At 35.6% G+C, this 26,987-nt stretch overlaps 1 protein-coding gene across 2 annotated transcripts; it reads left to right on the forward strand.

The window, feature by feature from the left end:
- The first annotated feature begins 644 nt into the window (after nt 1-644).
- LOC114166064 (ribonuclease II, chloroplastic/mitochondrial) lies at nt 645-26,987 on the forward strand. Of its 2 annotated transcripts, none has more exons than XM_028050716.1 (14): nt 645-949; nt 1,990-2,146; nt 2,277-2,390; nt 2,488-2,565; nt 2,636-2,767; nt 5,265-5,486; nt 6,057-6,239; nt 9,859-9,921; nt 10,032-10,138; nt 10,224-10,373; nt 18,078-18,237; nt 18,941-19,336; nt 24,960-25,184; nt 26,354-26,987. In XM_028050716.1, exons 1-14 carry the CDS (start codon nt 723-725, stop codon nt 26,477-26,479), a joined length of 2,340 nt encoding a protein of 779 aa, XP_027906517.1. In that variant the 5' UTR covers nt 645-722; the 3' UTR covers nt 26,480-26,987. The 2 variants fall into 2 exon arrangements, with proteins under 2 accessions (XP_027906517.1, XP_027906518.1); XM_028050717.1 differs by having other exon boundaries at nt 663-949; nt 2,010-2,146.

The following is a 26,987-nucleotide window of genomic DNA, read 5'->3' on the forward strand; positions in this document are numbered from 1 at the left end:
AAAATTTGTACGTGAGCTGCTCAAGAGTTTGAGGAAGGGAAGAGATATATTTTCTGTAAAATGAAGCACAATGAGGAGTAAGAGACCGTAAAGGAGTCTTGGGAGTCCTCATAATGGACTGACTCTGAACCCTTAAAAGGGCCGGGCCCAAACCCTTTTTTAGAATAGAATTTAAATAGAAAAAGAGTCTCACAATAATAATTTTATTATTAACACATCTATTTTCACTTATGTTACTAAATATGTCTTTTAGATAATTTTTTTAAACTCAGTTAACTATTCAGAATTAAGAAAAAATACTGAAAAAATAAATTACCTATAACAAATTATTCAAATTACTTATTGTATAATTATTTTTCATATAACTAATTTATAATTTAATACTATTTTTATTTTAATAATTATTATAATAATACATTTTTTTATTTTTACATAAAATAATCGTGATCAACTAATTAATTATAAATTTGATATCAGAACTCATTACCATTGGTTTGTTTAAATTGGATTAAGCTAAAAGTTCAAATTAATTTGATTTGAAGGTTTTTAATCGACTAATTTAAAATCAATAAATTATTTTTTATCGCATGATTCCAGAAAAGTCACCAAGATATAAACCCAAGCAAGCTAGCTTGAATCTGCACCACTCAGCCACACACACCACAAAACATTACCATCCTCACCACCACTCCACCCATGCTTCTCTGAATTTTTCTTTCATCATGGCCGTTCGGGCAGTCGCCACCTGCTCCTTCTTCCGCCCTCCTTCTCCGCCCCTATTATCCTCCGCCCTCCGCCTCTTCTCCTCTCGCTTCCGCTGCTCCGGCTCCCTCCGTCATGGCGCCAAAATCCACGGCCGCTCCTTCCACTCCGTCTTCGACAGCGTCATGGAAGAGCTCCATGCCGCGCGCAAAAGCCGCCACAAGCGTGTCTCCGCCGCGGGTTCCAGGTACTCTACTACTGTCTCCCTAGGAAGGCTTATTGTCATATCTTCTATTTCAAATAAACAACTCTAGTGAAAATATCGATTTAACAGATAACAAGAGCTTAGAAACATTCTTTATTTCACTACTTCGGTATCAATACAGATGGAAACTGTTTATATAGAAAACAACTAAACAGAAGGAGGAGTAAAACTGATTAACTAAATTCTAACTCTGAGGCAAGTTAATCACCAATAAACTCACTAACTCCTAACTCTGTAGGAGGTTTATGACTAACAACTGTCTTTGTGCCTTCATAAACTGCAGACTTGAAACATAAGGCATGTTTGGATTAAGTTTTCTTCATCTCCATAAGCACTTCTTAGATAATAAATAAAAAAGAAACAAAATTAGTTTTTCTGCAAGCTATTCTATGTATAAACAAATGGCTTGAAACTTTTCAATATCAACTTCTTCACATTCTCTCCATAACAGAAGAGAGCGTTAAATTAATTTGAACCTTGTTGCCCAGTGAAAAATAACAGTTTCTAACATGCTATTGGGAACCAAATCACCCAAGGAGCAAGGCTGATGCTGTCTGTCATGCAAAGGCTTTGTAAGCTAGTGACTTTAAAGAATATACAAAAAAAAACGTGCTTCATGTTCAAGGATCCAAAAATGGTACTCTGTTTTTATTTTAAAGGAGAACGGGAAAAGTTAGCAGCTGAACAATTTTCTGAAAAACTCCTGTCAAGGAAATTCTGTGGAGGAATAAGTAATTATATACAAAATTTGAAAATATTGTCTTTTCATTTTTTATTTGTTTATGTTTCTGTTTCTGTTTACAGGAAAATTATTAATAAGATCTAGTGATTTCAAACTTTTAAGTTACCTCAAAATTGTTAATAAGATATAGTGGTTTCAAACTTTTAAGTTCCTAGAGTCATATTTGAAATAACTGCCATAAAAATCATGAATTGTAATTTTTGTGGAAAGCTTGATCTTGTATTTTCTAGCATTTTGATTGCTTCAATTATTGATTTTTTTTTTTTTATGGTTTTGGCAGCACCGGATTGTTGAATGAAGAGCTTGTTGAGGATAGACTTGCAAACCGTTCATTGCAAAAAGGGTTGCTTTTGGAATTCAAGAAGGATTCTGATAGAGTATTGCTAGCAGTAGCTCAGAGACCTGATGGCAAGAAGAACTGGATGGTTTCTGATCAGGTTCTAGTAGAAACAACATAATGCGGCATGTTTAATAGGTTGCTAGGTGTTGGATCTTGCATTTTTATAGATGCTAAATTTTGCTGGATTATGTGTAGTCTAACTTTTCATTGGTTTTGTTGGGCTGAAGAATGGTGTCACTTCTTCCATCAAACTGCAGCAAGTGACATATATCGTTCCTGGTATTGATAATTTTGACCAAGCAGATATCACAGATTTTGCACTAAAGGCTCAGGATAACATGGTCAGTTCAAGTGTTCCACAATGGCGATGGTAACAGATAAGCTAATTTATAACTCTTTACATTTGCCAATTACTAAATTCTGGATGATATGCAACAGGACCCATCTCTACTTGAATATGCTTGGGTTGAGCTCCTAGAAAAGAATAAGTCTGTCACAGTTGAAGAGTTGGCTGAGGTAATATGATTTATTGACTAGATGTCAAAACATGTTATTTTTATCCTTACTTGAGTTGCTTGTTCTGCAGATAATTTTTGGCAGCACCGAGCCCCTTGAGAGCTATTCCGCTCATCTCTTGCTATCAAAAGATGAAGTATACTTTACTGTATTGGAGACTAAAGGATCTCGTTCCATTTATGGACCTCGACCGAGTAGGCAGGTAGATGTATTAGTTTCTTTGTTGCTCATAAGTTATGTAGCTCATTTTCGGAGTATTTTCCTAACATATACACATTTGCTCGTGGGAGAGTCTTCTGTTGCTTTAGGTGTTTTATTTTTACTCGTTATGAATTGCTTGTAAACTAGGATCAGAGAGTAGTAGTATAAATCCAGTACTTGCGAGCACTAGGTAATTACTATGATGAATCAACTATCTAATAAAACACCAATTAATAAAGTAATAAAATATAGGTTAAAATACTCCGTTGGCCCTTATTTTTGTATCAAAATTTCAATTTGGTCCTCATATTTTTATTAGTCTCAATTAGGTCCACATTTTTGTAGATCAGTAACAATTAGGTCCTTCCCGTTCGTATGGAACTAACACGGATAAGTAGGTGTCACATGTCAGTTCTTCATTTTTTTGAATTTTTTGAATTTATTTTTTTGTATGTTTTTTTTGAATTTTTTTTGAATTTTTTTAAAAATATATTTATGCTACGTGTCACGTGTGTAGTGTGTCACGTGTCAATCTAATATGGTGACACATGTCAAATTATTGTATGAATCTCAATTTGGTCCTCATATTTGTTAATTTGATTTGATTTCAGTCCCAAATATTTTTTAAAATTTTTAATTTCATGTGCTCCAAATTTCGACCAAATTTAATTTTTATATAGATGTTATGATGATACTTTTATTACAAGTGATATTTCTATTACAAATTTTAAAAAATATTAAATTTATTTAAATTTATATTTTACATTAAACTTTATTTTAATTTTATTTTAAAATTATAAATATATAGATTTATAAATTTATATTTTTGAAATATTTGTATAACATTAAATATCAACAATTTCTTAGAGTTGGCTTAAAAATAACAATTTTATAAATGCAAATGTAAAATTTTAAAACAATTTTATAACAAATTAAAATAAATATATTTAAAATTTTAATATTAAATACACTTAATATTATTAAAATATTTAATAAAAATAATCATAACATTATATAAAATAAATTTGGAGCACATGAAATTGAAAATTTTTAAAAGAATTTGGGACTAAAATCAAATTAAATTAACAAATATGAGCACCAAATTGAGATTCATATAATAATTTGACACGTGTCACCATCAAATTGAGATTTTGGTACAAAAACGACGGGGTATTTTAACCTAAAATATATTACGGAACACTGTAATTACACTGAGATATACTTACACTGAGATATACTTACTTTCCTAGAGACAGAGAATTAATGAATCTAGGTGGAAAAGAGAATTAATGTTGAGTTAGTGTTAGGAATCCAAGTGTGAGTCTAAGTCCCACATTGACCAGAATTGAGAAAGTAGAGCACCATATAAGGATCAAGGCCCATAAACCCATTGCCTTAAGGTTTTGGGTTGAGAGTGGTGTCAGTGTCTTATATGGTTAGGCTCAGATCTCATTGGTGTTGTTCTCCCCAGTGAAACTCCCTCTGTAAAACCTGACAAGTGGTATCAGAGCCGATGGTTAATACCGGCTCAAACGAGTGCAGTACCAGTATAGTCCTAGTATTGAAAGTCTTCCTGACTGACAGTGTGGGTCAGGTAAGCATGTCCCGTTAAGAAGAATGACGGTATAGAAAAGGGCAGAAAAGGAGTACTCGTGGTTCTCCCTCGTGAAACCCCCTGAGTCCCCTGACAGTTAGCTTTCAGTTAATGCATATGTTGGGGCGGGGAAGGGGAATTCTGTTAGAGGAGACTCTGTTAGTATGATGTCGCTAATAGGTCAATAGGTCAGTGGGGGAAAGACGATGGGGTATTGATTCTGATTGTATTGAGTTAGCAAGGAGAGCCCCTCTTTGGATAGGAGCAATGGGCTCCGGTCATCTTTTTGTTTGCTGTAAGAGCTTGGTACCTCCTTTCTTTTATTGAATAATAGGATTATACCCAAATCTTTTCTTGGATTTCTATGAAATTGCTACTGTTAGGCCCAAAAGATATATTAATAGAGACTTGCAGGAATATGGATTATGTTTTTCGGAATCATACTTGATACAATAAGTGGTAAAAATAAGAAAGGGGAAATAAATAAGTACACTAATCTAATATTTGCCCAATAAACGGTATAATTAAATAAAAATATTACAAATTATAATTACAAATAATTCTGATATGACCTAGACTCAACCAGAATCTATTTGATTTTTGGGCTGTGGTTATGATACATGACTGCAAGAGTTATTTTCTTTGCATAGGTGTCATTGTAGGGTTACTAAAATAGATTTGTCATTATAAAACGAGTTATTTTCTATCACGTAATCTTAATTATTAACTACCTCCGAACTTGGATCTTAGTTCCCACCACTGCCATAAAAATGTGATGATAACTTACTGTACGGACTGTCCTTAGAAAGTGGATTTCGAACTAACTCATCCTCACAAAACTGGTTTGATTTACTAGTTGTTTCGAGAAATGAAAATAAAAGTAATATATTTTTTTTTGAAACAGGTTGAGGAGCTCTCTCACAAGAAGCTTGCAAAGGAGGCTGCTGAGAAAGAATTTCAAGAGTTTATTGAATTACTGGCCTCTGTGAAGTCCATGTCTTTACAAGATAAACCTCCGAAATCTTCATGGACCAATGATGAGAATAATTGGAGGAGAATTGAGTCACTTGTAGCATATGCTATTGATGCATGTAAAAGTGATGAGCAAAGAAAAACAGCTGGGATGGTAACTTTTCCCGCATAAATTTTTTTGATTTAATGTACCATTGCAGCAATTAGGGTTTGTTTGGACTACAAGCACTTCTATAGAAAATAAGAAGAAAAAAATCAAATGGACTTCTCCATAAGCTAAAATTAGCTTATGCACAAGTTAAAAAAGAAAATTTAGAGATACGAGAGAACTTCTACATATTATAGCTTCTCTAACTTAGCTTCTATGCTCCATGGAGAGTTTTATTTAAATATTTTTTTTTCCTGTAAGTGTTTTATAATCCATCCATACAGGTGCTTAGTGTTTTTCTTTTTGTCTGCAAAAAATATGAAGAGATAAGAAAACAGTGAAGTGTAGAACTTTGAATGAGATTCAATATATATTTATATAACTAAGAATTGGATAAAATAAAACACTGTGAAGCTATGCATATCCCAGTAGCAATTACTTATCTTGGCATGAGAAAGGATGATTTGGTGGATCCTTGCTTGGTAGTTTAGTATAAATCATTGAATAATAATGCATCTCTAGAATATTGTTTATTGTTAAAGATGAATTTAATAAATTCTTCTGTGTTGCTATCAGATACTGAAGGAATTGGGTCTGGCAAAGACAAGTTCCTCAGCTGTTAAACTTCTGATAGATATTGGATATTTTCCTGTACATATCAATCTTGATCTTTTGAGGTCTGGAATTCCCACTGATCATTCGGAAGAAATCATATCTGTTGCTCAGAGTCTTTTATTGGACACATCTGATCCAGACAAGGTAGGTTTCATTTTCTTGACAATGTTGCTCAAATATGAGATCAATCATATTTGTTTTAACGATGGGATTCTTTATATTGATATTTTAAGTTGCACGGAATTAATATGATAAAACTTTTTGACGCATCTTGAATTTGGATATAATAAAAAAATCAATGAGTGTCTTGCTCAGCAGGGAACAATATAAGAAAACCTTATATCCTATTACATTCAACTCTTGGCTAGTTACAATAACAATCATAAGTTTAACAGTTCCCTTGAGCATATAAATTATATGCACCAGATGTGGAACATATAAACTGAATTTTAGGCCTTCTCAAGGACTTAGTGTGAACGAGTAGTTAGAGCTGATAAATCCCGCATGGACTTCCTTGGACAACAACTTCTCCATGATAAAATGACAATTGATCTCTCTATCTGTTTTCTCCTCTCATGAAATACAGGATTGTTAGCTATATGAAGTGCTGCTTGATTATCAAAATACAACTTCATCTGCACAACTTTACAAAACTTCAATTCTTGAAATTGTTTATTCCACACAAATTCTAAGTGGCCAAAGGCATAGATCTATATTAAGCTTTTGCACCGGATTTGGCAACAACATTTTGTTTTTTGTTCTTGAAGAGAATATTCCCTCCAATGAATACAAAATATCCGGTGGTTGATCAATTGTTAATGGGGCAACTGACCTAATCTGAATCACAATACCCTATAATTTAAGTATTTCCTTTGTTCTCATACAACAATCCTTGTTTTGGAGTCTTTTTTATGCATCTTAGAATGCAAATTACAACATTCCAATCATCAATGTGAGAATTCCTCATGAATTGACTATCAAATCCAATAGCATAAGAAATGTTAGATCCTGATATACCGAGATAAATGATTTTTCCCACCACCCTCTTATATCTTTCTAGATTTGAGAAAATTTCACCTTGGTCTACGATCAACTTTTTGATTTGGATGCATGACAATTTAGGCTTGCAATTTTCTAACTTTGTTTCCTTTAAAGTGTCGAGCATATTTTCTTTGTGCAAATACCTTCCTTTGAGTCATTTAAGTACCCATAAAGTATTTTAGATAACCAAGATCTCTACCTTGAAAATGGTTGAATAAGTGCTCCTTTAGTTGAGAGATACTAGTGGCATTGTTCCATGTAATAACCATATCATCAACATAGACCATTAGGTAAACGCATTTCTCAAGAGATGTATGCCCACAGAAAACGTCCAAAAACTCAAAAACTCCATAGTATGACTGAATTCAACAAACTAAGCTCATAGTTCATTGGGAGTGGTGTAATACACACACTATACCATACTCCCATTTAGCAATAAATCTCGGGGGTTGTTCTATCTACAATTTTTCCTTGAGATCACCACAAGGAAAACACTTTTAATGTTGTTAAGAAATGGACTTTAAGCCTAACTCAATCTCACAAAACCGGCTTGTAAGGTGAGGTTTGCACTTTTATTAACACGTGGAATGAGGCTAGACATTAATGAGTGGTCCGATAGCAGGTGGAACTATATGCTCAAGAAACAAAAATCTCGCTAGGATAGGCTAACAATGACTCTGATACCATGTAGAATTGTATATATTCTGAATGTATTGTGTGTCTAATGTAGACCACACAATATGTATTTATACTATTGAATAGAATCAATTACAATAAAGACACCAAATAATTAGGAATCAACCATACTAATTTACGAGATTATGTAATGGTTGATTTACTAGAAATGTGTAACAGTCGATTATATTCTAACAACGTTATGTTGGTGAAGTGGCCAATGGTGAATAGCAACTATCGTAAGAAAAATCCTAATTGTGTTGATCTTGGCCAAAATAACATTTGTATCCATTTTGAAGGCAATAATATTCTAGAAAAGCACATTTACTAGCCTTTGCGTATAGTTTGTCTAAAGCTACAGAAACATTATGAACAAAACAAGTACAACTAAACATTCTAGGAGAGCCATGAAATAAAGGACCATTGGGAAAAATAATAGTGAGGAATTAAATTTTCAAGAGAGAAAGAAGTCATTCTATTTATTAAAAAACTATGTAGTGAGGATTGCATCGTAGCAATGATGTATGAGGACATTTGTATTCAACATTAGAGGTTGTGTAGATTAAATAAGGTGTCTATTCTTATTCTATATAATGCGATTTTGATGTGGTGAGGGAGACAATTGGACTGATGTAAAATTACCTATGAGGACAAAAAGAAAGCTCAACAAAATTGGTTTTAGCATTGTCACTTTAGAAGATTTTAATTATTTTTCAAATTGGTTTTTATCTCATTAAAGAAAGGCATGAATATGAACAAATGTTCAGATTTGTCTTTCGTTAAATAAATCGAATTAAAATGGGAGTATTCATCAACAAAGGTTACACAATATTTATAACCAAAAGATGTGACACAAGGTTTCCAAATATCTGAATGAATGGTAGAGAAAACTGAGTTACATATTTTTTCAGTTTGTTTTTTAAATGATGACCTAACATATTTTAGTGTATACGGTTCCCATCCAACGCAGAAGCAACAATGTAAAATTTTTACCCTTAACATATTTTAGTGTATTTGGTTCTCATCCAATGCAGAAGCAACAATGTAAATTTTTTACCCTTCAATTGATTTTGGAAAAAACACATACTGATTATGCATTAGAAAATCAATTCTAACCAATTCTACATCACTTTGATGCTGAACCAAACACGCATTTACTAGTTAACATGATTCACATTCTAACACTTGTAGTTTGCTTAAGGTAGGAACTATTGTTTTCTTCAACTTTGCTAGACATGGGTGACCCATATGATCATGTCCAAGCTTTAGGTTGATGTACCAAAACAGGACACAAGTGGATGCTCACTAAAGTCCTTGTGATTCATGTCCTTCACTAGTCAGATGACCCATATCATGTTCCCATATGAGTAAGGAATTAGCATAAAAGCTTACAAAACAATTTAAAGAGCAAGTTGATTAGTTTAGAGAGACTCAAGTATAAGGACAATGTGGAGTATACAAGATAGAATTAGTATTTAAAGGAGATAAAGGAACTCTACCAATTCCTTGAGAAGTCACATTGGATCTATTGGTCCCGGTATCACGGTGGGGATTTAAAAGAAGGGCATCATCAAGCATTTATATTTGTTAGAAAAGCTGTTTCTGACGATATTTATCGAGGAGCAATACAGGATATAATCTATCCCTACAATACAGGATCAACAATCGTGTACAATAAATATAAAATATATTGTCAACCTATTAATCCTTGTTATCCTCTTGAATATGGAATGCAATTAAATCCTAATTATATAATTTAAACTGTACAAGGAAATATTAAGTGCAGCATACATCATGGGTATTTGACAATACGATTTAGGAATTTGAATTGATTAACAATTGTTATAGAAACATGGTAATTCTAAATACCTAGATTTCTAATTCTCAAATTTTTTACTTCCTTACATGATGTTTTAAATTGCTGTTGAGACTGGACTCGAACTTTTCTTACATCTTGTTCTACTTTACCCTGGTAATTATTGTAATTGTTATTTATCACATGTTAATATCTTGTTTTCATATAAATTTGTGTTTTTATTTTGTTCAGATTGACAGGAAGAATCTTACTGAGTTAAAGGTCTATGCCATTGATGTTGATGAGGCTGATGAGGTGAACAATCAAAACTTGTTATTATTTGATTTGGTTGATATTATTCAAGTGTTACTCCATTTATCTTCGGAAGCTTATAAGTTTCTTAACTGATGATCCATTATATTTAGCTTGATGATGCTTTGAGTGCAACAAAGTTGCAAGATGGCCGGATTCAAGTTTGGATACATGTTGCAGATCCAACTAGATATGTTCAACCTGGAAGTATAGTGGACAGGTTTGTTGATATTCAAAGAGAAGTTTAATTGAATATTCAGTGTTGTGTGTTTCTCTATAATGTAAATGTACTTCATGACTTGCAGAGAGGCTATGAGAAGAGGAACTTCTGTTTTCTTGCCCACTGCTACATATTCTATGTTTCCAGAAAATCTTGCCATGGGGGGCATGAGTTTGCGACAAGGAGAGCTTTGTAATGCAGTTACTGTATCAGTTGTGCTGCATAATGATGGCAGGTAAATTAAAATTTGCTGTAGCATTCTGTGGTATAAATTACTAGGAGTAGAATGTTTCACTGAACAAGTGAGATAACCTGTTAGAACCTGTCTGTTTGAGGAATAAATAGAACTCCATATTTAATAGGTTAGAGGAACAAGGGTGCTGTTGAGGCATGTAATACGTGCGGTAGGGAGGTTTCATCATGAATGACTTAAAACTTTATATCTTTTCCTTTTTGTTTAACTTATGTGAATGTGCTCTAATGGCTGTTGTAAAACTGAATTTGTTCCTCATCCATTGAACTTTTCAAAGCTAAGTTGAGTTTTTGTACTAGCGTACTAGTTAAAATATACTTGTACTTTGTTCTGGTTTCAAGCCTAAAATTTCCTGTATTAGGGCCCTGTTGATAAAGTATGGATGACAGTTTTATTTGGTTTACTATCTTTTGGGTGTTCTTGTATTGTATCGGTTAGTATATAATCACAGTTACAAATTTTTAGGAGATTAACCGTTACATAATCTAGTAAATTAGGGTGATTGATTCCTAATTATTAGGTGCTTTTATTGTAATTGATTCTATTCAATAGTATAAATACATATTGTGTGGTCTGCATTATACACACAATACATTCATAACATATACAATTCTATATGGTATTAATAGTTTATAGTTTCGGTCCAGAATTTTTTTTTTTCATTTTTTTTCCGGGTGAACAGTACCTGCGGCCATTGTGTGCCCCTTTGCTCTATCATCGAGCTCCTTTTTCCTTTGGTGCCCACTGCAATTAGGAACGTCTTCCTCCGGCGACCACTGCGCTTTGTTCTTCGTTTTGATCCACCACTACACATGCAGCCTCTTCCTGACGCATCTGTCTCACGTGCCTGCCTCTGCTTGCGTTTTTCTCTCTGTTGTGGCACGACCCACTTGTCGGCATGCCCTCTATCTTTTTCCTCACACCCAAACGGCCCTTTTTTAGTCCATTTCAGGTTCTTTTCTCATGGCTTCCGAAAGCTCACAATCAAGTACACCCCTCTACAGTTACTTTTATCAATGTGAAAAATTGATCGGGACGAGCAACTATAGCTCTTGGGCTGCTGCTGTCCAGCTATGGTTTCAGGGTCAAGGTCATGTCGACCACTTGACCAAACAGGCCAAAGACATTCCCTGTAATGATCAAGCCCAATGGATACAAATTGATGTCTCCTTATAGCATCCTATGGTTCTCTATTGATGTCAAATTGTAGCCTCAATACTAGGCTTTTACTACCTGCTATGATGTTTGGAACAAAGTCAAGAGAGTGTACTCCAATGATGTTTATCGCATTTACAATGTTGTCTCCAACCTTAGCACTGTGAAGCTGGAAAATAATGATATACATACATATTTTGGTAAGCTCGATCGCGTCATTGCTGATTTTGAGTCACTTATTCCTTTTGCTAATGATGTAGACAAACACGCTGAACAACGTGTCGGGAAGACACCGCGTGTGAGGCTGCATGCAGCGGCGGATTGGAACGACGAACTAAGTGTGTTGGTCGCCAGAGGAAAAAGAAGCTCGTTAACAGAGGCAAAGGGGTGCACAATGGCTATTGATTCAATCATTGTTTTCAAATGATCAAGTTCCCCTTTAAAAGCTTTCATACTAGACAATGGAGAACACAAAACAAAGAGATAATTACGATTTAACACTTATCACATTGATTTGTAACAGAAATAGACATGACTTGAGACTGAGACTTTAAAATATGAGTAGTGGACAACAGTACCACTCTCTTCCTCTTCTATTTATAATGAAGCAAGCACGTACATATGAAAAGATATGAAAAGACTACTCTAAGATACTAGGCATGATTACATGCAACAGTAGATATGGCAGTAGGTAGTTTCCCACACTCAACACCCTACACATAGGGTTAATGATACAATAGGTATAGGTAATAATTCTAACACTCCCCCTCAAGCTGGAGCATACAAATTGTATGAACCAAGCTTGGAACAAATGAACTCAATCCGAGGTCCCCTTAATGACTTGGTTAACACATCTGCAAGTTGGTCATTTGACCCAACGAACTCAGTACAAATTTCCTTGGTCATCAATTTTTCTCTAACAAAGTGGCAGTCAATTTCTATGTGTTTAGTTCTCTCATGAAACACTGGATTTGATGCAATGTGGAGAGCAGCCTGGTTGTCACAATACATCTTCATGGTCTGAATTTCACAGAAGTTAAGCTCTCGAAGAAATTGCTTTACCCATATGAGTTCACACGTGAGAGACGCCATTGCCCGATATTCAGCTTCAGCGGTGGATCGAGCCACTACATTTTGCTTCTTACTTTTCCATGAGATAACATTTCCTCCAAGGAGGACACAATATCCCGTAGTAGAGCGTCTGTCAATAGGAGAGCCTGCCCAATCAGCATCACAGTACCCAGAGATTTGAACATTTCCTTTATCTTCATATAGCAAACCTTGTCCTGGAGCCTTCTTGAGGTACCTTAAAATACGGATGATGGCATTCCAATGTCCAAGACATGGAGTTTGCATAAACTGGCTAACAATTCCAACTGCGAAAGATAGATCAGGCCTCGTAATAGTGAGATAAATTAACTTTCCAACGAGCCTCCTATATCTCTCTGGATCGGAGAATAATTCGCCTTCTACTGTTGTTAACTTCTGATTTGGGTCCATAGGACTCTCTACTGGTCTGCAGTCAATCATACCTGTTTCTTGTAATATATCAAGAGCATATTTCCTTTGAGAGATTACCACTCCATCTTTTGACTGAGCTACTTCAATGCCCAAGAAGTATTTGAGGCTTCCGAGATCCTTGGTTTGAAAATGTTTACACAAGTGCTCCTTCAGTTGAGATATTCCAGTAGTATCATTTCCTGTAATAACAATATCATCAACATATACTATTAGGTAGACACATTTCCCAGGAGAGGTATGTTTGTAAAAGACTGAGTGATCTGCCTCACTGCGTCTTAACCCAAATTTCTGAACAATGGAGCTGAATTTTCCAAACCAAACTCGTGGTGATTGTTTGAGGCCATATAAAGATCGATGCAATTTGCATACCATACCAGACTCCCCCTGAGCAACAAACCCAGGAGGTTGCTCCATGTAAACTTCCTCCTCAAGATCACCATGAAGGAAGGCATTTTTGATATCCAATTGATGAAGAGGCCAGTGACGAATTGCTGCCATTGCAAAGAAGAGGCGAATAGTAGTCATCTTGGCCACGGGAGAGAAGGTGTCACAATAGTCAAGGCCATAAACCTGAGTGTACCCTTTTGCAACCAATCGGGCTTTGAGTCGATCAACCTGACCATCAGGGCCAACTTTAATTGCATACACCCATCGACAACCAACAGCCTTCTTACCCAAAGGGAGGGGCACGAGCTCCCAAGTATGATTGCTTTCAAGAGCCTGCATCTCTGCAATCATGGCTTGTCGCCATCCAGGATGATCAAGTGCTTCATTCACATTTTTGGGAATAACAACAGAAGACACTGAGGATAAAAGTGAACAATAGGAAGGCGATAATCGGTGATAGCTAAGAAAATTATAAATGGGATGTGGATTTCGAGAGGAACGAGTACCTTTTCTGAGAGCAATGGGCCAACCTGAATCACCTTCACCAGGAGTCGTGGGATCAAGAGACGAGGGAGAAGAATCTGAAGTAGGGGATTCACCATGTTCTTGAAGAACTGGACTATTCGTCGGCGTCCTGTGTTGGAGAGAGTCAATAGGTGGAGATGATGGTTCAGGAGGACTTTGGTCGAGACTTGGAGGGACAGGGACATTGGAAATATTGTACTCAACCACGGGAATAGGAAGGACCTGCTGGATGACATGGACATCTTGAACAGATGGAGAGAAGTAAGGGGTCTGTTCAAAAAATGTAACATTGGCAGACATGTAATATTTCTTGGTTTCAGGAGAGTAACATCGATACCCTTTTTGAAGTCGTGAATAGCCCAAGAAAACACATTTGAGAGAGCGAGCAGAAAGCTTGTCTAACCCGGGAGACATGTCATGAACAAAACATACACAACCAAAAACTCTAGGAGAGGTGTGAAAGAGAGGATTGTCTGGAAACAGAATGGAGAAAGGGACCTTATGATTGAGAGAGGAAGATGGCATCCGATTAATAAGAAAACCTGCAGTTAAGATGGCATCTCCCCAGTGATGGACAGGAACGTTGGCACTAAGCAAAAGGGTACGAGCAGTTTCAACTAAGTGTCGATTTTTTCTTTCTGCTATACCATTTTGTTGTGGCGTATGAGGACAAGTAGACTGGTGCAGGATACCATGGGAACTCAAAACATTAGAAAGAGCAGACGAAAAATACTCTTTGGCATTGTCACTTCTTAAGATTTTAATTACTTGACCAAATTGATTCTTGATTTCATTCAAAAAGGATGTGAAGAGGGATAATAATTCAGAACGATCTTTCATAAGATAAACCCAAGTACATCTCGAATATTCATCAATGAAAGTAACAAAATACCTAAAGCCAAAAGATGAGACACGACTAGGTCCCCAGATATCGGAATGGATGACAGAAAAACTAGAAGTACACTTTGATTGAGATCTTTTAGGAAAGGTAGATCTAACATGTTTTCCTAGTTGACATGACTCACATTCTAAAGTCTGGAGACGACTAAGTTCAGGAAACATTTTCTTTAACTTGGACAGGTGAGGGTGACCAAGCCGATCATGTAACATTTTAGGATTGGGGGCTGCAACACATGACACACGTGGACGAGATCCAAAATGGTATAATCCGCCCGCTTCATATCCTTCTCCAATCCGTCTCCCCGAGCCACGCTCCTGTATAACAAAAGATTTGTCATCGAAGGTTACAGAGCAATTCAATGTTTTGGTTAACTGACTTAAGGAAATTAAATTGAAAGGACAATTAGGGACAAAAAGGACAGATTTTAGATTTAAGGACGGAGATAAGATGGCTTGACCGACTCCCTTTGAGGATGTTTTAGAACCATTTGCGAGGGTTATAAAATGAGATTTTTCTTGGAATGAAATGGTTGAGAACAAGGAGGTATTACCAGAAATGTGATCAGAAGCACCAAAGTCAATTACCCATGAATTGTGACCTTCCATGGATTGAGAGATGCAAACAGTTGATGTACTTGGAGCTTGAGATGACTGTGCCAAGCTGTTGGATTTGAGGCGTAGGTACTCTTGACACTCGTCCTCAGTGAACTTGGAGTCAGTAGTCTCTGCCTGGGAGACATTGGCTGTTTTGGCAGGAAATCCATGTAAAGTGTAGCAGTTTTCTTGGGTATGACCCATCCTTTTACAATACGTACACTGAGGACGCCCACGACCTCCACGTCCACCTCCTCTAGTTCCACGAGCTCCTCTTCCTCGAGTGGCAACCATGACAGATGGTTCCATTACAGCAAGAGTTTCTGGAGCTTGAAGAGTTGGAACACGTATCATGCGGGAGATCAAAGTTTCCATGGAAGGAACCTCATGAGAGGTCAAAAGCTGATCTCAGATATGATTAAAGTCTGGGTGTATAGCGCGGAGGATCATTACCATATAGTACTTGTCATGCTTTTTCTTCATTTCATCTAGAGAGTCGACTTCCAAGAACATTCGAAGTTCTTCCACAGCAGCTTGAGCGTCATTCATGAATGACATCATATCATGGTTAGTCATTTTCATAGATGCCAACTTGTTCGCCGAATCATAGAGGCGTTGAATATCATTTGCATAGATATTCTGAGTTCGCTTCCAAAACGAGTGGCAAGTTTTGAAGGCCCGTAAGGACATCAAAAGTCGTGGTTCCACCGATTGCCACAATAGAGCACATAGTTGGAAATCCGCTTGTTTCCACTGTTCAGCTTTTTCAGAAGGTACGTGGCTGCCATCTTTCTCAAGGTGTTCGTGGTGTCCTTGACCGAGAAACCACATCTCGACGGCAGCGGACCAAGATAAGTAATTTTGGCCATTTAGTTTCTCGGACGTAATGCAGGGGCTTCCGGAGAATGAAATAGCACTCCCAGTTCCTCCAGTGGCCATGATAAAGAGAGGATCTCGGAAAACAGTAAAACAGTGACGAAAACAGTGAAACAGTGACGATTTTCGACTTCGAAAGGGACGATTTCCACAAGAGGTGCTACTGAACTTCACCGAAACAGAGATTTGATGGTCAAAACGGGTAGAGGAGGCTCCGGCGACGGCGACGGAGGTGGCGCGACGACGAACCGGCGACGGGAAGGCGGCGCGTGAGCGGCACGCGCCTGACAGCAGCGAACAGAGAAGACGCGCGTGGAGGCGCGTGGCGACGGCGCTGCCTGCGACACCGGCGGGGTTGGCTGTCGCGCGGAGAGGCGGTTCAGATCCGGTGGTTTCCGGACGGAACTGCGTCGGTGGACGGCGGCGGACGGCGGCGGACGGCGACGGACGGTGGCGGACAGCGGCGGACAGCGTTGAGAAGTTGTTTGACAGTGTTGGGTAGTTCAGAAACGAGGTTAACCGAACTTAGACAGCCGCGGACAGCGGCGGTGACTAACGGCGATCAACCGCGGACAGCGGTGACGGACCAGCTGAGACAGAAACCAGAGCGGGATCGACCCGCTCTGATACCAACTTGAGACTGAGACTTTAAAATATGAGTAGTGGACAACAGTACCACTCTCTTCCTCTTCTATTTATAATGAAGCAAGCACGTACATATGAAAAGATATGAAAAGACTACTCTAAGATACTAGGCATGATTACATGCAACAGTAGATATGGCAGTAGGTAGTTTCCCACACTCAACACCCTACACATAGGGTTAATGATACAATAGGTATAGGTAATAATTCTAACAACATGTTTGGAAGTAGAACTAAATCAACGTCAAATGAGATGCCACTCTTTGGTGCTCAAGAGGTCCCTACTTTCTTGTCTAGGGTGACGATATGTGGGGTACACCTTTCTGGCTCACCACCAACCTCAACCATGATGGCAAATCTGGCTCACCACCAACCTCAACCATGATGCCAAACATATTGAACATAGGAATAAAAGGGCAAGGATATCAAGTGGCATGTTAGGCCCTAAAGTTTCCTCACTAGATAAACTCTTATAGGCTTTGATATCATCATAGAAAGTAGATTTTAAGCCTAACTCAACTTATAAGGTGATGTTTGCACCCACTTATGTACTGTAATTTCGTCTTACCTCTAATCTCTATGTGATCTCTAGTACACCTCATCACTTTGAGAACTAGACATCTCGAGTATGAGACTAGATATTTGTAGGTAGTTTGACGATAGCCTGATAGCTAGTGACACAAGAGGCCCAAGAAACTTGGATTTACTATCTTAAGAAGTGAACTCTAAACCTAACTTAATCTCACAAAATTGGCTTGTGAAATGAGGTTTGTACCCACTTATATATTATAACTTGACTTTATCTCTAGTTGATGTGGGATCTTTAACCAGGATTAATGATATAAAACTGTTAACTTTTCAAGCCCCTTAATGACTCAAGTCTTTGTTTTTCTATGTACTCAGGTCCGGGATTGCTAATTCCTTTTCTGTTGAAACATGTTAACATACGGGCATAGAAGGGTCATTTGAAATATCTGCTGAATCCCTGCTTTACTTTTCCTGTCAATGAAGTCTTCAAAGACATTGCAGTGACAATAATAACTAAATGACATTCTAATATTGATGTGCACTGTGGGTGTAACAGTATTGCAGAATATTCAGTGTTTAACTCAGTGATTAAACCAACATACATGCTGACATATGAGAGTGCATCCGAGCTACTCCATTTGAATCTTCAGGAGGAGGGTGAGCTCAGAATTTTGTCTGAGGCTGCAAACCTTAGGTCAAATTGGCGGCGTCAACAGGTATGTTTTAGTTTGTTCTTTTAACTCAGGCATATAAAATTTTTTGTTTGGAGGTATCTGAGTATTTTCTTTCTTACTTTTGATTGAAGGAATTCATTCTAGCTTACGTCAGATAATGTTCTATATTTGAAAAATCGCATATCTAGTATTCTGTTGAGGAAGGTTTTCCATTAACTTCTTCAATTGTTCCAAGTTATTGCAGGTTCTAACTACCTTATTAACCTTAGAACTGTCAATTATTTATCCATCAATATGTATATTATGTCAAGAGTCTTTGGTCCATTCCACGGAACCTAGTATTAAAATTTCCCAATAACAATGTTAGTACTCTGTTCTGCAATTTGTCGTATAACATGGAAGTTCATTACCCTCTGATAAGTTACAACAACTTTGCTTTATTGTTTAATATTTTGTTATTTAGCAAAGCAACCACAAATATTGTCATGTAGGATGGGTTTCATTTTTTACCTATTTTTTTTCTTGCTGCAGAAAAGCTTCTTTGATCTAACACGCATAGGAATGTCTATACTCTATTGATTATAGTTCAATAATTGTTTTTATCTGAGTGCTTGAATGGATTTGGCAGTGATTGAAGCCCATGCATGTGAATTCATAAAGGCATTTGGAATGATTTACATATATTAAAAATTGTGGAGAATTAATATCCTCTATGAGTAAATATTTCATTCCTGCCCATGTTCAGGGTGCAATCGAGACATCAACGTTAGATACTCGGATTAAAGTATTTAATCCAGAGGATCCAGAGCCATCATTAAAACTTTATGTGGAAAACCAGGCAGATCCTGCCATGCGATTAGTCTTTGAGATGATGATACTCTGTGGAGAAGCTATTGCCACGTTCGGATCTCAGAATGACATTCCCTTACCATACAGGGGACAGCCGCAATCAGATATAAATGTTTCTGAATTTTCCCATCTTCCAGAAGGACCTGTTAGGACCTCTGCACTGGTCAGGGTAATGCGTGCGGCTGAAATTGATTTCAGGAAGCCAGCACGCCATGGTGTTTTGGGGATTCCTGGTTATGTTCAGTTTACATCTCCCATCCGTAGATATTTGGATCTTCTTGCACATTATCAAGTAAGTCGTTTTCAATTTTATAGTTCATAGTTATAATAGATTGCAGATATTGATGCTTCTAGTTCTACATACTTGCGATGCAATTTGAGTTTTTAAGAAGGAATTAGGAAAGTGAAAATATCATGAAACATGTTCCCTTCAATGAGGGACAGGATGCAGACTGAGCATCACTGGGCATTATTAAAAGGATTCCATCAATTAAGAAATATGCTGCTGGTGAAATCAAACTAAAATTTTTTCAGCATGCAATTTTCTTGGGAGTTATGTGCTGTTGTTACAAGTCTGACATTGAGTAGAATGAACTACTTGATTTGGTAACTCAACCTAGAGGTTTTCCAACCTAATGAACTAGTATTTTAGGTTGGATTCCCATTGTGTTCAACAATTGGTACTTTTATCAAGAGTTGGGCTACAAAAAAGGCTACCTATAGTATAATGACATGATGATAGGGGAGTGAGGTCGTCAAAGGGAAATTATCACTGGGTTCGTGCAGAAAGAGTAAAAGTTGCTGAGGACATTGGGCATTAAAGGAGGTCACAATGTCAGGATTTCCGCATAGAATGCCCCACTTGATTTGGTGCTAAGCCTTGAGGTTCTAGTCCTTTGGGTTCAAATTTCCTCTTGTGCTTTAGTTCTAGTAGATGTATTTGGTGGAGCTAAATACCTACGTCATATTTAAAGATGTCTATGAAGAAACATGTCAACTCTAGAAGGGGGACGGAATAAAGCTAAAAGGATTTTTGTATATAAATCGATTGATGATGATGATGATTGGACAGTCAAGGGATAATCATTTAATAGTTTGAGAAATGTTTCAAAAGGTTTTCACAAGGCACTTGTAAAGGACAACTAAAGGTTGGTACAGGTGTAATAGCAAAGCAATGTAATATTCAGATTCTGTATTGATTCATTCTAACTATAGAATTGTATATGTTCTGAATATATTGTGTCTAATGCAGAACACATAATATGTATTTACACTATTTTTACAGAATCAATTATAATAAAAACACCTAATAATTAGGAATCAATCATATTAATTTCCTACATTATGTAATGGTTAATTTCCTACAAATCTATAATAGTTGATTACATTCTAACACTAACAATGAGGTATGTCCATTTCTCTTTTACCACATGTAATGTAAATGGTTTCACTAATCAAAATGGTCTCATTGTCACTTTTAGCTTATAACGAGTACACATTATGTAATGGTTAATTTCCTACAAATCTATAATAGTTGATTACATTCTAACACTAACATTGAGGTATGTCAATTTCTCTTTTACCACATGTAATGTAAATGGTTTCACTAATCAAAATGGTCTCATTGTCACTTTTTGCTTATAATGAGTACACAAAGTTGCTTCTGACTATTCCCTTATCATGAGTATCTATTTATATTTTAGCTTGATTAGCAGAAGAAGCATGATTTTGCTTTTACTTTTTTATGAATTAAATATCAAACAACATGAATCTCAAAATTGCTTTCCATTACGAACTACATCCATGAATACTATATGTGTGAAAGTTTGCATCTACTAGTGAAACAAGAATATAAACACAATATTAAGAACATAACAACGTAAGGAAGAATATAAAATAAGGATTCTTTGAAGCTTTCCATTGGACACGAGTTTAATTCATATGCTAATACTAGTGCGAAAGCTTGCTTCTAAGAGAAGAAGATGAATACACACTTAGAGCAAAACATAGAATGAATTGTGAAGAGAAAAGAACAAGTTTAATTCGGTATTGAGAAGTCTGGTTTTGTTTGTAAGTTGTGCCCCTCTCTCTATGGTCTCAAGCAATCTCCACATGCTTGATTTGAAAAGTTTAGCTACATTGTTCAAACCTTTGAGCTGAAATGTAGCGGTATATCATTATGTTTTTACTATCATACCTCCCTTGAAAAGTGTATTTAGCTAATAGTGTATATTTAATGATACAATCATTATATTGAATGTTGCTACCAGAATGTCCCAGCTAAAGGAATACTTAAACAAATATTTTCAAACCAATGATCTTGGAAGTCTCAAATATTTTTTCAAAAGTAGTCTAGTCAAAAGAAGGTGTTGTTACTGCATTTGGTGAAGAGTAGACAGCCCATCAATTGCGTCTTGTGTTATATGGGAAGTTTTCGTTGGTTTAAGATGGCTTTTGAAGTGGGAGAAGGGGTTGAATAGAGCTTGTAGACAATTTATACGTTTTTTGCAAATATTAAGGATAGAGAGCACACACGTAATTTATACGGGTTCATCCTTAATGCAAGGGCTACGCCCAACATCTTAAGCACCAAGCTTAAGAAGTTTCCCAAATCAAATTTACCCATTTGATTACAAGTACACAAACCTCTCAAGATTACGAGAATCAACCTCTTCAGGTATGACAAGGGTCAACCTCTCCAAGTGAGTACAGTCTCTCCAAATAACCTTCTTAATCTTCTCTTGAGGTCAAGAACTCTCAATGGATTAATGAAAAAACACACTCAAAGAAAGAGAGTACAAATAAAGCTCATAAGAGTAAACTTCACAATGTTAAGAATATTACAATAGCTTTTCTCCAACCCTTTAATAAATCAAACTATTTTAATGGATGTGATAAGCTCGTGTCTTTTTGACTATTCTTTTCTCTAGTGTATTCTTTGTATGTTTTTCTCTTCTCTTTTGTGTGTATCTATGTATGTCTATGTATTGCTTTTATGTTGTGTGTCTATCTTGATCAGCTTGTCATCAATTGTATATTTTTTGTGTGGTTCTTCATAACCTTGTTCCTCAATTTATAGGCATTTTGGGATTATGTTTGTTGAGGCTTTTTCTCTTGTAAATCTTCTCCAATATCTTTTCATATCAATCTTCTTTATTCTCCTTTTCTTAATAAGGAAAGTTGTGAGATAATATTCAACGCTACTTTATAGGCATTTTGGGATTATAACCTTGTTCCTCAATTTATTGGCATTTCGGGATTATGATCTTTGAGGCTTTTTCTCTTCTAAATCTTCTCCAGTATCTTTTCATATCAATCTTCTTTACTCTCCTTTTCTTACTAAGGAAAGTTGTGACATAATATTCAATGTTACTTTTTTTCTTCCATTCTTGATTTTCTCCTTTCCTTTTTTGGATTTTCTTGTCAATCTTCAATGTAATCGTTAGATCTTCTATGGATTTTTGCAAATCTTCAATCAATAGATTTTTCTGGGTACCTATCACAATTTGAAGATATGATTTGTCTATTAAATCCTTTCTTTCTTTATTTAACTTATTCAAAAGGATTATGATCATTGTAATCATGATAATAACAAATATTAGAATAAAAATTCTTAATAAAGAAGTTAAATCATAAAGCGTTAGACTCATCCATTTGGTCATATGATGTATCGTCTCATCAATTCATTATGAATGGTCTTATGGATTTTGATCTTTTCTCTACTAATTACCGCTTCTTTGATGAGCTTTGCTATTGTAATTTGACTTTTTGAATCGTCTGTTCAACTCATACTTGAGTAGTCTGATGAGTCACTTTGTTTTGTCTAACGAGTGTTACTTTGGGCTTTCGTTATTTGATGGTGTATGTCTTAATATCGTCTGATCAGTACTGTTTGACTTGCATCGTCTATTTTGTGTCAGAGTAAACTTTGACAAATTTGTGTGTAACTTTGTGATCGCATGTTAGATATATTGCAAATATATCAGGTACTTTCATAAATAAGCATCAGACTATGAATAGCAATGTGTGTCTAAACATTATTTTACAGCATCTAATCAATACAGTCTTTTGTAATGTCTGATGGGTTACTTATAGTCTAACATTTGTGTCAGACAGAATTACTCTTGCTTCATCTAGTCTATGCAAAACACTTTCTGTTCAGTTACTTAAGGATCTTTTTCTTCAAGACTTAAGTATGTGAATGACTTTAACATATGTCTTCATTATATAGATTTTGTATCATCAAAACTTAATAGAAGATTCTCTTGAGGTTAGACTAATGGGCTTGATATCTTTTAGTTCTAACAGTTTCAGCGTCTAGTGCATTCATGTTGACAACCTCTTATAGTCATTTAGTGATTGTACACAGTGTTCTGTGTTATACATAACATAGACAATGTTGCTTTAGATGTTCTGTAGTCTTTGTTAGGGTTTGTTTTGTTCTCTTCAAAAATAAGGACTTTTTTTTCGGAATACACAATTATATAGAGAGATTAAATTAGTGTGAACAAATGTGTAGGTAGTAAGCAACAATTATGAACTTTTTTTTTTTTATCAAAAGAAACAATACATTGGTATTTAAAGGAAAAGTGAAATACTAACAAAATTAAATAAATCTTCAAACATAGAGACTCTAAATCAAGAGCAAGTCTACCAAATAAACTTTTAATCCCAATCCCTTGATTTTAGGGATTTGTTACTGTTGAATATTGAGAAAAACTGTATAGGGTTAATCTTTCTTGTGTCTAAAATACACATAGAATGAATGTATTTATAATAAAGAGTAATACAAGTATATATGTAATCAAAGATAAATGTGGTAAATAAAAGATATTGTAATAAACAATATCAACAATATCTATCAATATCAAACAATGTCTATTTTCCCTAACAAACAATAGATGCTATGTTTCCCTAATTAACGTGATGTCTCTAACAGATACAAACAATCTATATTTATTGTACAGTAAATGTGCAATATTTACATCTATATTTCAACAATGAGCTCATAAAAACTTTGATTTGTTATTATTAAAACCATAGTCATAGGTTGTTTTGAAAAGGCTATATTAGTTGATCAGGATTAGACTGTTGATGACAGGGGTTTATTTATTTGTCAGACTATTTATGCCTTAGCCTATTCACCAGTGTATGTGTTTCGAGAATATCAACTTCTCTTAGATGCTTTGTTCATGGTTGTTTCAAGGGACAAAATGTTCGCTTACTCATAAAACTAGACAGCTTTGTTGCATTTCTTGTTATCTTTGTTTTTGTTTTCTTACATTTTCCTTCTGTCATTTTTGTTTTTGAGGATTTATTTCATTTCCGTAATCTGTACTTTGTTTCTGTTCTTTTATCAGAGTATACTTACTCTTTCTTATACACTATCTATAATCAATGTAAGACTTGGGTACTTTTTTTTCTAATACACTCTCACGTTCAACACTATTGTCTTGGTTCATGGATAATATGGTAAATGGTTATTTTAATGGATCTAAAATAGGCTTCGATACTATTTTATTATTTAGATTTAGATGTAGCTGAACTCCACAAAATCAGCTATTGAGTGAGCTTTAGGGTGCTTTCATTCCATAGTCATAATTAGTGCGCTCGTAACTTTTCATCTCATTTATTTTCCTTTTTCGAATCAATTTTTTAGTGATACCATTTGGGTTATCTATGATGAATCACTCAGCTGGGAAAATAAATGCCGTTCGTATATTTGTATGTAACGATTTAATAGATGTATTAATTGGGTTTATTTGTGTAAAACATATCGTAGAAGACTTATGTTTAAAACTTGATTAATTGGATTTGCATGTTACTGAAATACACTACTCCATCTCGGTATTTTATTATTCTAAAGACACTTTTCTATCTCTGTTTTCATTGTCTGGAATGTTTCTTTTCTTTAGGTTAAGGCATTCCTTAGAGGCGAGCCTCCACCCTTTACAGCTGGAAAGCTTGAAGGGATTGCAGCTGTTATCAATGAGAATGTTAGAACAGTGAGGAAACTCTCAAACAGCAGTCTTCGATACTGGATATTAGAATATTTACGAAGACAACCAAAAGAGAAATCGTATCGTGCATTGGTTCTTAGATTTTTGAAAGATCGAATTGCAGCTCTTTTGCTGGTTGAGGTAAGCACTTGGCTGGTTTCCGTTATGTAATTTATTTGGCAGTCCATGTCATTTGTTGGTTGTTGCAGTAGGAAATCTCAGTGTATAATGCATACAAAATTGCTAACTTCCTAAAATTAGAGTTATGGATGACTTTACTCTTTTGAGATCTACGGCAAATTGTAATCTCAATGTTATTAATCTGATAGGAATGATGAAATAATTTCTTAGGTTACCTTCTCCAGATGTACTGGAATACAAAACATCATGATTATAGGGAGGCTAATCATCAAATTTTACTATTTTTATTTGGTTGAGTTAGAGATTCTACATCGATTAGATATAAAGTCAAGTTACGATTTTAAAGTGGAAAGTCGATTTTGTGGGATCGAGTTAAATTTATAGTCCAATAATCAATATGTGTCAAAGTATATCCTAAGTTTGATGGGCTTGTCACCCACCACAACAAATATCTAGTCTTGCACACTAGATGTTAATGCCTTGACGTGAGAGGTGTGTTGGAAATTTCATATTGATTAGAGATAAGACCAAATTATAGTAGTTTATAATGGAAGTAATCCTCAATTTACATGTCGGTTTTATAGGATTGAGTTAAACTTAAAATTCACATTTTAATAGGATGCACTTAGAGTCATTACTTTTGCCATTACACACTTTTTACAAGGGTGGTTTTTTTGGAAAATTTAGTTTGATAAAATAAATTTCAGTGAGAAAAGGTTTTCCGAAATAAATGCCTTATTATCCTAATAATGCAGATATTAAAAGTGTTTTGGTATCATAATGTGTTAGGAACCAGAATTGAAAAGAGAAATAAGAGTAATATTTTTTATTGAATAGACCGAAAAGAACACAATAGGAGAGCACTCTCTCCTCGAAGGGTTTCCCCTTCACAAAGAGTGAAGCTCAATCTACAAAATTCACTTTCTTCCCCTCTCCTCTCCTTCTTTCTTATTTATATATCTAACTAACACCTCCAGTAACTAACTCTAACCATCTTAACTAATTTTTCTTCTCCATGTGTCCCAACATAATGCAGATATTACATGGCCATGTTTAGTCCTCGTAGATATTGCTTTTAACGGTGTCTTGCCCCATGTTTAATATGGAGGCAAGATGCAAATTTTGATATTGTATTTGTTTTTACTTCGTAGTGTGATTTTCGTTTGCAGGTTGGATTTCAAGCCTCTGCCTGGGTCCCTCTTGGATCACAGATAGGGGATGAAGTATTAGTTAAAGTGGAAGAAGCGCATCCGCGTGATGATATTCTTTTTCTGAAGGAGGTTGCAAAAGAGTGAGCTAAGATAGGATTTTGATTACACTTTATCATTGTTCAACGATTTATTCAAAACGGGTAAGCATCTCTCCACATCGCTCATTTTGGCTGGTACGATGCAACTTCCTTCCTTGTCAATTGCATGGAAAAGAGATCATACTTCACTGCCAGAATTTCATTATTTGGAACTTTGTCAAGTTGTTCAAATCTTTGAAGTGTCATTTCTGGCAGAGAAGTTATGGATGGAAGTTATAGCCGACATATCAAGCTGCTAGTGTACAGTCCTCCAAACATTTTCTCATTCTGTTGATTTGTTGTGGTAGTAATAGCATACATGTAACCAAAATCAGCCTCTTCTTTTTTTCTTTTTTCTCTTTTCTTTTATTCAAAACGCATGGTAAAGTAATTTGTATGTTACTCCCACCTACTCATACCTCTATAATTGATCATCAAGGGCTTTACATCCTCAGGTTTTGAGATTATGTAGATTATTCCTACTAACATAATCACAAAGCCCTATTAACAATTTA

The sequence above is a fragment of the Vigna unguiculata genome, chromosome 10 (genome assembly GCF_004118075.2).
Source record: "Vigna unguiculata cultivar IT97K-499-35 chromosome 10, ASM411807v1, whole genome shotgun sequence".
Lineage (NCBI taxonomy): Eukaryota > Viridiplantae > Streptophyta > Magnoliopsida > Fabales > Fabaceae > Vigna > Vigna unguiculata.

Excerpts from the sequence above, each read along its gene's own strand:
- LOC114166064 (XM_028050716.1), top strand. The coding sequence starts at position 723 with ATGGCCGTTCGGGCAGTCGCCACCTGCTCCTTCTTCCGCCCTCCTTCT. Across the intron at positions 2,147-2,276 it reads ACTGGATGGTTTCTGATCAG|AATGGTGTCACTTCTTCCAT; the intron begins GTTCTAGTAGAA and ends GTTGGGCTGAAG. Across the intron at positions 2,566-2,635 it reads CAGTTGAAGAGTTGGCTGAG|ATAATTTTTGGCAGCACCGA; the intron begins GTAATATGATTT and ends CTTGTTCTGCAG.